The sequence below is a fragment of the Drosophila gunungcola genome, unplaced genomic scaffold (assembly GCF_025200985.1).
Source record: "Drosophila gunungcola strain Sukarami unplaced genomic scaffold, Dgunungcola_SK_2 000071F, whole genome shotgun sequence".
NCBI classification, from domain to species: Eukaryota; Metazoa; Arthropoda; class Insecta; order Diptera; family Drosophilidae; genus Drosophila; species Drosophila gunungcola.
This window is the reverse complement of record NW_026453234.1, coordinates 109305-122023: the sequence shown is the minus strand read 5'-3', so window position 1 is coordinate 122023 and position 12719 is coordinate 109305. Positions and strand designations below refer to the sequence as shown.

At 38.1% G+C, this 12719-nt stretch overlaps 1 protein-coding gene across 9 annotated transcripts in view; it reads right to left on the bottom strand.

Moving 5' to 3' along the window:
* Window positions 1–127: 127 nt before the first annotated feature.
* LOC128264452 (uncharacterized) overlaps window positions 128–12719 on the bottom strand; it is a 110043-nt gene continuing 97451 nt past the window's right edge. For 6 of the 9 annotated variants that reach the window (XM_052999909.1, XM_052999912.1, XM_052999911.1 and 3 more), the window contains 10 exons: window positions 12445–12708; window positions 12060–12171; window positions 11798–11990; window positions 11192–11400; window positions 10548–10678; window positions 10295–10476; window positions 6955–7178; window positions 6222–6528; window positions 4531–4743; window positions 3279–4025 (listed from right to left, as the gene is read on the bottom strand). In XM_052999909.1, the coding sequence (XP_052855869.1) occupies window positions 3427–4025; window positions 4531–4743; window positions 6222–6528; window positions 6955–7178; window positions 10295–10476; window positions 10548–10678; window positions 11192–11400; window positions 11798–11990; window positions 12060–12171; window positions 12445–12708 (2434 nt within the window). In that variant the 3' untranslated portion in view covers window positions 3279–3426. Of the gene's footprint in view, window positions 4026–4530; window positions 4744–6221; window positions 6529–6954; window positions 7179–10294; window positions 10477–10547; window positions 10679–11191; window positions 11401–11797; window positions 11991–12059; window positions 12172–12444; window positions 12709–12719 lie in introns of those variants that run through there. The other 3 variants (XM_052999917.1, XM_052999910.1, XM_052999914.1) reach the window with 3 other exon arrangements.

Sequence of the window (12719 nt, the reverse complement as noted above, 5' to 3'; positions counted from 1 at the left end):
TTTATTCTGCATTCAATTCACTTTTGTTTTTCGATTAAACAAATGTTTTATTTTTTTTTTTGCGTGCCATAGATCGTCAGCTCAAAAGGAGTCACGACTTTACATTGAGTGGCTATTTGTTTTCCGGTTTGCGTTTTCCTGCTATCAAAAGTGGACCCGCCCTGCACCACTGCGCACCACTCTGCCATCCGGTGGTTGGGTGGGTGGTTTAATGCGGCAGAGGGGCGGTGGTGGGTCGGTGGGCGGGTCTGCTGTGAACAAACATATAGAAACAGCACTTATTGTTTATTTTCGGTATATCGGATATCTGCTGTAAACACATTTATATTATTCAGATGCGTACATTCAGTTCGAACAGTATATATTTGAGTCGATAGAGCGAACAGTAAAAATACAGCTATGCTTTATGCCCATTTAAACCTGTTGCTATTTTGTTTGTAGATTATTCAATAACAAAACTAAAAAAAAAAAAAAAACGTACAACTTTTGTATAACTAGCTTTTGAGTTTAATGGCATTCGGCCATCTCTTTTTATACATATTTTACTTTAAAGAGTTTTCAATTATTTTGTCATTTTTAAAAGCAGTCCTAAAAATTGTTCACCTTTTTCTATTTTCCAAGACTGTTTGTAGTTCTTAGTTAGTTCTCGTTAGTTTTAGTTCTGTTTGATTTTTAACATTTGCAATTACTCCGTTTTTTGCACATTGAAAGCGTTTAATTATTTATGTATTTTGGTTATTGATTTTGTTTTTGTTTTCTTTGCCTGTTTGCGTTTTTAGGGTTTTACATTTTAATTGCTTACACTTATGCTTACATATGTATGTATGACCTGCCAGACACTTTATAAACTTGGTTGTACAGTTTAGACATTGAATTTTGATATATGCGTCTTTGAACATTTAAGTGAAACCCTTTTGGAAATGCTGCCGTTTACATTTAGTTTTCTTGTTGCATCAGATTTTGCTTTGTCTACTTTTATTGATAAAAAAAAAAACTGGGCTTTTTGTGGCAACTGAAGAATTCACGAAGGGCAACAGCAAGTCCCTTAGGTAGATTAAAAAATAAAATGCTGTTCTTGTCTGGTTGGAGATGTGGTTTTGGGCACACAAAATATAGTTCAGGATTGACTCATTTCCCAGGGGATTTACAAAACGATCTTTACTTTGGCTCCTTATTTTTCCCTTTTTTTTTTTGTTACACTGTGGTATTTGTGGGAAACTCTTACTTGGATAATATTTGTCTTTCCTAAGGAAATTCTTGGGCTTTAAAGAGCTGTTTTTTCGGATTATCAATGAACCTTTTTTTCTAACACATGGGTTACTTGGTTTTGGATTTTTCTTCAGGTTTTCAGGGATTTTTTTCGGTTGTAATCTCTTCTTATAGGTTTTTGTTCATATGTTCTTAGGTCAAGTACTTTAATGGTTATACAAACATACACTTAGATATTGCACTTATGTATCGGTATTTCTGGTTTACTGGACTCTCTCTTTCTTGTAATAACAAGAATTGGTTACTTTACAGTTTAGTATAACTACAGTTACCGTGTGTTTAATATACAGGAGAACAAGCCAACTTGTCTTGAAATGTAGATACCTATTTATAGTATGTTTTCTCGCCTTTTTTGGTAGTAACAAATTAACAGACAATACAAAAAAAAACGCCTTTAAACAGTTAGATTATGCTTGCAATTCTCTTGAACATTTAAGTACATCATATATAGTAGTTTCTTAGGCATTAAAATGGTTTTTATTGAGGGAGCTGGAAAAGGGTGAAAGGAGTTTTGTTCTGCTTACATTGTTCAATAACATTGATTAAAAAATTGATTTATCTTTTATATTCATTTTAATTTGGTTTGGTTTTTTTTTTTGTTTTAAGTCTTTGTTTTACATCAGTAAGCGTTTGTTTTTTGTTTTCTTTTCCGGTTTTTCCTTTTTTTTTTGCAAATCTTTTTCCTTGCTGCATTTTTTTTTTTTTTTTTGGTTTTCTTCGATTGTGTGGGTATCAAAAATCGAATGCCACAGTGGTTCCTTAACAGACTAGTCTACACAATCTTTCCTAAGACGATCATACAACGTACACATATATATTATATGTTTGGGTAATACTTGTAGAAAATGCTTATGCTTTGCCTGGCTGCTCCACCATTATCTTTTTTTTTCGTAGAGGGAGGGGGGCGGGAGGGGGTGGGATTTTGGGCCGCCGTCTCCCTCCGCTCTCTCTATATCCCCCAAAAATCGGGGGTTCTCGTCATTCCGGGGTGAATGTAAGAGTTAACAATGTCAGTTTCGATTTGGATGGTTCGGGCGCCTTCACGAGCGGTGGGTTAAACGGATTAAAAAAAAGACAAACACACAAGGTCACTCACACACTCACACAGTGATGGACAGCATCTTTAGAAAATTCGATTATTGAAAATAACCAAATACCTATCTAGAAATGAAAAGTAACCATACAAAATTCGATAATTACCAAAAACCTATCTAGGTATGAAAATTTAATTTCCAAAATGTTCACTTTGGTCCTTCTGCAAAATTAACAACGTTCAACGTTACATAATAAATAAAAAATATCCACCCGCGGGCGCCAAAGCATTAAAAGTTAACTTGAGGTTACTATCAAGCTATTTTTTTTTAATTGAATAATTTAAAACATAAAAAACAAAAATGTATTTTGAAATGCTTTCATTTGTTTAAAATAAAAAAAAAAATGTTGTATCCTATCTGAAATTAAATTTTAGGTAAATAAACAATGTCTCTCCCAATCACTGCTTCCATTCACTCATTACATTTAAAACAAAGCTAAAACTACATTTTAGAAATTCGCCATAAAAATTAACTTTTTTACATTATTTTTGTATTTTTAAGAAAAATGTTGACTTTAATGTATAGAAACGGTTCTCAAATAAAAAAGTGTTTTGCTTCTGCAACGCTATAATTCCCAACGGGTTCAAGCTAATTTTTTTATTTAAATTCTACTCACTTAAGGCCAATTTCTAAAAAGGTAGGCTTACAATGTCAAAACTCAGTCACACTGGATTTAGTAACGTCGACCGCTGCTGCCGCTGGCACATCCGCCGTCGCCGCTGCTCCCGCTGGCGCCATCGGCCGCCCATCTTTTGCGGCGCGCCTCCTTGGCGGCCTGCATTTGGGCGGCCACGCGACTGGTACTAGGGGCATTGTCGAAGCTGGCATACAGCTCCACCTCCATGTCGGCGTCATCGTGTGGCTGATTCTGCTGCATCTCGAGGGCGGCGGCCAAGGAGGCCATGGCATAGGCACGGGCATCGATCGGTGGCGGGTGGCTTTGGTGATTTGAATGGACATTGGCTACTGTGGCTACTGTGGCTATAGTGGCTACTGTGGCATCCGAATCCGACTCCTGCTGCTGCTGCTGCTGCTCCAAATCGAAACTCACATTCTTACTGTCTCATCCACCCCGGTGGACCTGGATGGTGGCCTCGGCGGACTCCTGCTGGCGCAACTGCTGACGGTACGCATCCAACTCGGGCATCCGGTACGTGCCCAGATTCACCTGCACCATGAGCGTCTCCATGATGCGTTCGTTCTTCATTGACTTGGAGGGCAGGACGACGGTGAGCAGTTCGCTGGGCGAGATCCGGCACAGGTTCAGATCGCGCGTCAGCCGCTCCATAATGCACTCGAACTCGAACTGGGTGTCCTTGTTCGGATGGTTCTTCAGTTTGCCCACCTTGTGCTGGGCCCACGCCAGCATCGCCTCGAACTTGCGAATCTCGGGCGTCTGCAGCTCCCGGCACATGATCATCTGCACCATCGATTCCGACAGATGCAGGAATTCCGGGCACTTGAACAGCGAGTGCGCCTTGCTCTCCACGAACGACAGGATCATGTTGACCAGCTCGGAGGCGGATGTGTAGCGCCAGTAGTAGTTCTCCAGCGAGATGAGCATCGGACAGACCACCTCGATGCGCAGAAATTGCTTGCAGTGGTGGAAGCACGCCTGCAGCAGCTCCGGCAGGTCGTAGTGCTCCGCGGCGCACAGCAGACCTGTAAAATTCGTTAAAAAGATTTGTGAGTTTGCAAGAAACACTTAAAAAACCATCGGTCTTTGTACCAAAATCCTGTAAAGTATTTCCTAAAACTTGAAATTTTATATTATATATACAAATTTCCAAACAATGGCAATTTTCGTAAAAAATTTTGACCAAGTACAATAAAAAAAATTCTTTAGAAATAGAAACCCAAAGAAAAGTTTTTTTAAATCAGTTATTGTGTCAAAACCCTGTGTAGTAATAAATGTATAAAATTATCAATCAAATGGCATTAACAGCTTTAAATTTAAAACATTTTCCAAAAAAAAAATGATGTAATCCCATGTCAAAAATGAGGAAATGATTTATAAAATTATTTTTAAACCCGTTTTTTATGAACGATTTTTCTTAATCGATCGGGGATAGAAAGTAAAGGTCTTTAGTTGTACAAAAAAGTTACCATTTTTTTAAATAACACAAGAGCTAAAGAATTCGTGTTCTTATTCTGTATATATTTTCACCTGGTATGGAGACGCAGGTCAGCGGACAGGTGCCCGTGTGCAGGTAGTCGAGTAGAACGCGGAATGTGTCCGGATCGAACTCGATGATGTTGAACTCGGTTTGGGCCAACTTGGCGCGGTCGACCTTCTGGGCGTCGGCGCAGACGGAGAGGCGTGGCACGGCCAGCTGGTTGTTGCCCGGCTTATCCTTGTCCTTGTCCTTGCTGTCCCTGTCTGCAGGCGCCAGTGGGTGGTGGTATCGAGTTGGGTGGGTTATCGGGCCATTGGTTATCGGTCATCGTTAGTCGGTTGTCGGTAGGTTGGTAGTTGGTGATCGGTAGTTGTCGAAATTAACAAAAATCGAAAATTAGATTGCAAAACAAAACCGCAAATCATAATTGGGAAATAAAATCATTTGTCAGTCGGCAATAAAATAATTGGTTAAACCAAAGGCATTAAGTTAAGAAGTTTATGTTGCGTGGCGGGATTTATTTTATCATTATTATTTTTTTAAGTTTTTTTTTGGGAGTGGTGAGGCGTTTGGCGAGTCACGTGAGATGAAAGAATGGCAAAATTTTGTTTGTTGTTTAATTTAAATTATTTCGTTTGTTTTTTAAGGTTTTTTGTTGAGAATAACATAATAAAGAGAGAGAGAGAGACAGAGATATATATAGCATAGATTGTAGATATGGCGTTGGAAGTGGATAGTATAAACAAGGAGCAAGTCAAGTGGTGAAAGAGTTAGGGAAAGTCAAAAATGAGTTCAAAAAAGTTTGGTGTTGAATCCAATTTTAAAAAAAGTCACATATCAGTAAAATTGCAAGCAGTTGTGGTGAGTAGAGGTGAAATGGAGGTGGAATGTATAAATGTGTATGGGGAATTCATATTAAGTATACGCAAATTTGTTATATTCAACAAGAGTCAAGATTAATTTTCGTGTGCGGAGTAAAGCATAGGGAAACAATTAAAAATAATAAATTATAGAAAACAATTTCAAAAGTACATTGGCAGGTTAATGAAATAAGCATAGGCATTAAGCACATACATACGTCCATGGGGTTTATGATTTTTAGATGATAATATTTGTTCATGACGTGTATTAAAAATAACATCAAGTGCAGTATAGATAAATACGGAATTTGGGAATGCGTTAAAAACACAGGTTTTTGGTCAATTGTACAAAGGATGCATTGTCAAAAGTTCAGCAAACGAAAGAACCACGTCCAGAATATTTTATGCGATGAACCAAAGGGTAACGAAATAAGCCACAACAATAAGTAGTAGTACACCACCATCACAGTTCGGTCGACACACAAGACATTCGATCGGGCGTAAATTTATAGTAGATTTCGGGACACATTTATACATATATATAACATATATATATATATATTAAACATGTCAGTTGAGATCGGGTAGAGCAAAGAGTACGAGTACGCAGAGTTTTTTTTTATTGGGTTGAGGCAATGATGTGCGGCGTGCGTTTTTGGTTGTTGCAAATATATATATTATTAGGTACGAGTAAAGTTGCAAAGTTAAGGTTTTTGATTTTAAGTACGCAAGGACGCAGACGGTGGCGTATACGTAATGTGGAAATGTGGAAAATCAGAGAGAGAGAGAGTGAGAGAGAGAGGAGAGAAGAGAACAAAAGAGAGCGGAGAGAAAAGAACACGCATCGATATGGTTGCATTGCACCGACTGAAAACCCTTACTCGAACAATCTGTCGACGATATCCACTTCTTCTTGTCATCCGGATTCAGCTGGTTGGTGTTCTTGTTCCGTATGGACCTGCCCCATCCGGCCGTAATTGTTCCCAGCCGTGAAAAGGCCCGCTTCACCATCGGCGACGATGGAACACTTTTCGGCCGGATGGAATCGGAATCCGGAACGGTCAGGTAGTTGTTGCTCTTGGGCTTCTGGTTCTGCGGCGATACCAGCGATGGAGCTGGCCGGGCGAAGATCTCAGCCACGGGAATCTGCGGTGATCCGAATCCCGTCTGAATGCCATATAGCATTTCCTTAAAGAAATAAGCGACACACAATTTCATTAACCACTGCATACTGAGCCACAAAATATCTAGTAGTTATTAATTGAAATTGGAGTTATAAGTTATTCGATTTATTTGTTATGTTATATTTAACATTTTTTTGTCTTTGTTATCTTTTTACGTTTTTGTTATTCAATCAATTGTTTTGTTATTTATTTGTAAGTTTCTTAATGTAATAACTTTGTTGCGTTATTTTTTCGCTTTTTACAGGTGTGATTCTACAGGTGTTTCACAGCAGTTTTGGTCTGAATAGGGTATAAAATATTTTCACAATACATTTGAGTGTTCTCAATTGCGAGCGCAATAAAGAGTGACCTTGATGTATCAATTACTCATTATTACTCATACGCACTGTTGTGCGTGTGTTGTGTATCACTGTTGTTAAGCTCAACTAACCTGAAATACACGACTGCGCACTCCGAGGATCGCCCGAACTCCGATAAATCGCGCCTTTTGCTTGGACTGGCCGACCAAAAAAACGACATCGAATAGATGGGAGTTGGTCAGGCACGATGGTTCTTCGTTCAGGAATACGCGGGTGAAATCCTTGGCCAGCTGGTCGTAGTCCTCGAATTGATCGCGAACGGAATCGAGTAGCGGCGACGAGGGTCTCATGTGGCCTGTGGAAAGAATTGGAAATGGATTTCACATATCAGCTGGAGATCTTGCCATTTATTTTTTTCAATTTAAAAATCATTGCTTAAGTATTGGGATTAGATTCGCTGAAAGAAGTTTCCTTGAATGTCAAATATCATGCACATTACATGCTGGTGTTGAGTGTTAATAAATGTATAAGTAAATAGAATACAAGGTGAAATGCATTTTTATTTATTTTATTTATAAATTTTATTGTGGCATACTTTGTCTTTTCAAGTGACATAAAAATCTTGATAGTTGCACCCTCGATAATTTTCAAATATAACTTCAGAATTGAATTTTATATGGAAGAACGAATTTTTTTATAAATCTATGAGTTCCACAACCAACACTTTAATTATAAGTTACGCATATGCCGGAAGCAGCTGGCATATTTGTTATGAGCTAGTCAAGGCATCACTTTCGTGCTTTCAATGATAGCTTCGAGGCCTCCGAAGCAAATGGCAATGTGGGGGCGGTTTTATTGCATTTTGAGTGGAATTTATGAAGGTGATTGCAATAGACAAACACAATCGAATAATTACAATTGTTGAGACATGGCTTCAATAAAGTCTCCAGTGAGTATAGAAATTGAGTAGCTCTTGAGTGTGTCTATACAAACAGCAATGTTCAAACGTATATTTGCAAAGAAATAACAAAGCAAATTTAAATGTTATTTAAATCCACTTTAATGTTATTTTAAAATATTTCCTTGCGTCAGAAATATTTCTAAATTAAACGAGTTTTTAATATGTGTGGAACTATAAAAATCCTAGAGAATTTATTTTGAATAGTAATGCAAATATTTATATATTAAAATTAATATTACAATTTCTATAATGAAACAGAACTATTATGGAAACCTTTCTCATTGCGCTCATTGATGAACTAATTTTTTAAACTAAACTTGATTATATTACATTTCGTTGGCCCACTGCCATTATTTTGTGCACAGCTGTGTATGTAGGCACCGAAATTTATGCAGTTCCCAAACCGAATTGGCATGGAAATGACCAACTATATAGGAGCGGTAATTTGCATAATTTCAATATGTATAGTTCCCATTTGGGGATCACTTCCGGCTTTTCTCAGTGTGTGTGTGTGGGTGTGGGTGGGTGGGAAGTCTAAGTGTATGTGTAAGTGTGCATGAATAAATCAAATTAGATTTGTGTTGTCTGGTGCAACAAATAAATAACAAGAAATCCAAATAAAATCACAACAAACAGCAACGACACACCGCCAACATCAACAACATCGACAACAACACGAACGAGCAGCAGCCTTGGGTGGGTGGTGTTTGGTGGGTGGTGGTGGTAGGTGTCAGTGGGTGGTAAAAGTGGGTGGGAACAAAAGATATCTCCCACTGATAAACTAACACAAACATGAACAATATTTCTTGGCCGGACAAGTGTCGGTGTGTGTAGATAAAGGACGAGCAGATTGTCCTTGTCGGGGGGCTAAGATTCAATAGAGAGTGAGAGAGAGAGAGAGGGGCATAGCAGAAGAAAGAGATAGAGAGCGAGGAGAGATTGCTTCGAGCGACGACTGCACGTTTCCGGTGGGCACAAACACAGCCGGATGTGTTAATGGCGGAAGCGGAAATGTCAGTGTGTGTCTCTCTCTTCTACTCCTTCTCTCTCTCCCTCTTTCTGCGGGGGAAAGTTCAACCGAAAGCAAGACAAAACGATTAATCAAACATACTCGTACAGGAACCGTGTCACAAAGAAGCAAATGCAAATGTCTTTTTTTCTATTTTCTCATTTTTTTTTTGGTTGCCAGTAATGTCTGCAATTTGTTCCCGCGATTTGTTTATAAATCTCCTTAAAGTCTGACTGAATATATAAAATCTAGGCAATTTGCTTTAAGGCCTTCAAAGAATAAATGCATGAAAGAAGCTGAAAGTTTATTAGAAAACCTTAGGTTTTTATCAACTTAACATTTTAAAATGTATGTCTGCACTAACTATTTTTAAATAATATACACAAGTCTTATTTAAAGCTATTTGCTTTATTTATTTATTTATTTCTATATGGTACCTCAATTAATAATGAAATCAAGAAGATTTTATTAACACTATTTGATATACATATTTATGTATCAGCATAACGTGCTGAAATAAAAAATTTGAAACCTAAAAAAAAGCTTTCCAAAATAAAATCGTTGGTAAGCTTATCGGTTATCAAAAAAAAACACTAGTTTCATTAAATTAACGCGACCACATTTGTTCGGCTTTCTGGACTACATAAAGAGTGGCATAAATAAAATAATGGGCCTTTTGGGTAATAAAAGTACTTTTTTCATGGTGCGATTACCAAGAGCTGATTTTTTACTACTTTACGTATGCAATCGACTTCTAATACTTAAATATAACTTTAATTGTGTTCGTCACTACAAAATGATAACTTTTTGAATTTTCTAGCTTAATATTTGCATTTTTTAAAGCATTTTGTTTTTTTTTGCAAAGAAATTAAATTTTATGACAAATTTAAAGAGGTATTGCTTCCATTGTTTTGTTGGGGAAACCGAAAATCGATTGTTTTTTTCCACGTGCATTTGTTACCTTTTTTTTGTGTTGGTTTAGCCAAGGGAAGATGAAGTTATTCATCACAGCCAGGCAAAAAAACATGCGGGACATAAAGAAAGGGGGGCGTGAAAAAGGGTCGGGGGCTGTGAGGCGTGGTCGGGGGCGTGGTGGCCCACATACTATGCCTCGCACACAGATGCAACATGGCACAACACGATGTGTGTGTGAGTGACGACGTTGAAAGTTGCAGATGGTGTTGCAGCATTTGTTGTTGCTCTTGGCTCTCATGTTGCAGTTGCACTTGTTGTTGCTGTTGCTCAGAGTAATTATTGTTGTTGTTTTTATTGTTGTTGTGTCTGTGTGTGGCAGTTGTGTTGCTGTTCAGATTGTTTTGGTTGTTGTTGTAGTTGTGTGGTAAAGCATTACTATTGCAATAGCAGCAGATGTTGTGGGTCGGCATTGGCAATTGTTGCATGTGCAGCATATGTTGCTGCTGCGCCAACTGTTGCTGCTGTTCGTGGTGTGTGTTGTTGTCTAGGACTCGGGCATGCAACATTTTGATATATTCATCCTCACCGATGGGTCGCCAACTGCCGCGTCTATATGGCTTCGGTATCTGTCCGGTTTCGGCGTGATTCGATAGATTCATCACCAGATCCTCGAGCATCTGAGATCGCGTCCGCTCCTGCATCCGGGCGAATTTCGGTGCCGAATACGATGCCCTCTCCCCGTTTACGATCTTCGTCAGCAGCCATTCTCTATTAAAATGTTATTTTATTTTCGATTTTTTAGGTCGCATATTGAAGCGTGTGTTGTGGGCGAAACTCACCGGAACATGGGTCCCTTCTCGAATACGGACTGCTCCCACAGGTAGGGCTTGTAGGCACCCACCTCGTCGCGAGTCACCACGGACACCTCGTATCGCGTTGGCTTGTGTTTTATTCTGGCCGACACGCGAACCTTTTTAACAGGAGGAAAGAAAAAGGTGAGAACTCAGCAGTCAAGTACCGAAGTGATAACTAAATAAAACACATTTCAAGTCAATAAAAACTAATTATATGATTAAAGTCTCTGGTAATATCTGTAAATATTTCAAACCCAAATTTACTTGCCCTAAAAGGGGAACAAAGTTTTCTTTTTAAATATTAAATAATGACTACAATGAGAATAAGTATAGACGAGTAGAGCCTTGAGCTTATTAAGAGGTAGTGCTCGAAGTTGAAATATTATTTATGGCGTTTATTATTAAGTGGAAAGATTCATGTGTTCCCCCATAAAAAATTTTAGCAACGATTTGGGCTGGTCGATTTAATATTTTAAAAACAAATTTATCACATATCAATGAACTTAAATATTATTTTTTGAGTTACCATCATTTAATTTTGACATAAAAATCTGAAACTGTCTTTAAAAAATCAAGTGCTTAAAAAGATCCAATTTATATAAGTTGCTAGAATTAAAGTCGAGACTCACCAGGATAAATGTGTGCAGGAAGTGGCTCTTGATGCAGGCGGGACTGAAGCGGGTGTTATCCGCCTCCAGGAAAACCACGCAGACGATGTCGTTGCCGATGTGCCGCTTCCTCTGGAGCTTCTGCGGATCGTGCTTTTCATAGGGCAGCAACGTGGATACATGGAACATGATCTCGATGTTGCGCCAGTTCGTGTAGACGGAAAAGAGACCTTCAAAATTGGTTTCAAACAAAATTAAATATAGTTTTAATACCGTTCAAAAGACCAAGTATTTGTGCTTACAAAACAACTACACTAACAAATATATCACTTTTACCTAATTATTTGTTAGTGTTCGATGTGATGCATAGTATTTTAACAGCATATGGATGTATAGATTCTAATAATTTTATATACAGAAATAAAATTTAAAAAAAGTCATACTAATATAATTAATTTATGATGGTGTTAAACAAATACCTTGAAATAAAATGATTTAAATATTTAAAACAGGCAAACAAACACAGGCTAGTGATCATATCGTAATCTATCATATAACGTGACCAAAACGCATATAAAAATTATACAAAAAAAATGTAGTAATACTAAAAGACCCCCTATAACTTACCTGTTAGGTCGTGCACCGTATCAAGGCCACCTTTGTATTTATCAAATCCGCGCAGCCGAACTCGATCGCCCAGCAGCGTGAGGAACTCGTCGAAGAGCGGTGAATTTTCATTATTGTCCAGAATTTGTTCTTCGGTATATTGATCCTCTTTGACAAATATGACACCTACTTTTAACTCTGATTTTATAAAAACCTATCAAGAAAACCCAAACCATATAGTGGATTAAAAAACTCTTATTTTGCGATAAGTCGAATACACTACCTGATCTAATTTTAATAATTCCTCTGGCGTGTCGGGTAATTGTCCTAACGTTAAAGGTGGATTTAAATTAACTTCTTTACCTAAAGATCTAACTACTTCCTCGCGATTATATCTGCAAAATGTTAACAAATCACAAATTATATAATATTTTTTAAAATGACACTTCCGTAAGAAAGGTATTTACTTTATCGGGGGTGTCACAGAAATCCCTGGGGCTTGAAAACCACTTATAAAAGTGTCAAAGAGTTTTTAGTCCTGAAGTCTGATTGATTATTTACTATAAACTTTTACACACTTTTATTAGTGTTTTTAAAACCGTAATCATTGTAATCATTTTTAAAAATAGAATGATGTAAAATATAATTTTAAATTGAATATTATTTACCTATCGGCAAACACACAGGACGCCGGTATCAGTCCATGCACCGTGTAGGATCCGGCCCGCACTAGGATGCGGAACTGATCCCGTCCGTTCAGCGTCTCCTGCTTGATGGACAGGATGACCGGACCCAGGTCCTCGTCGCTGGTGAAGTAATTCCAGTGCTCGGTGCCGTAGAAGTACTTCTCGTACGTCTCCTGCTCCACGGAGATCAGTTCGAAGGCGCCCTGCTGGTCCCACTGCTCCTCGATGGTGGTCTTTTTTCGCGGACTGCAAAAGTT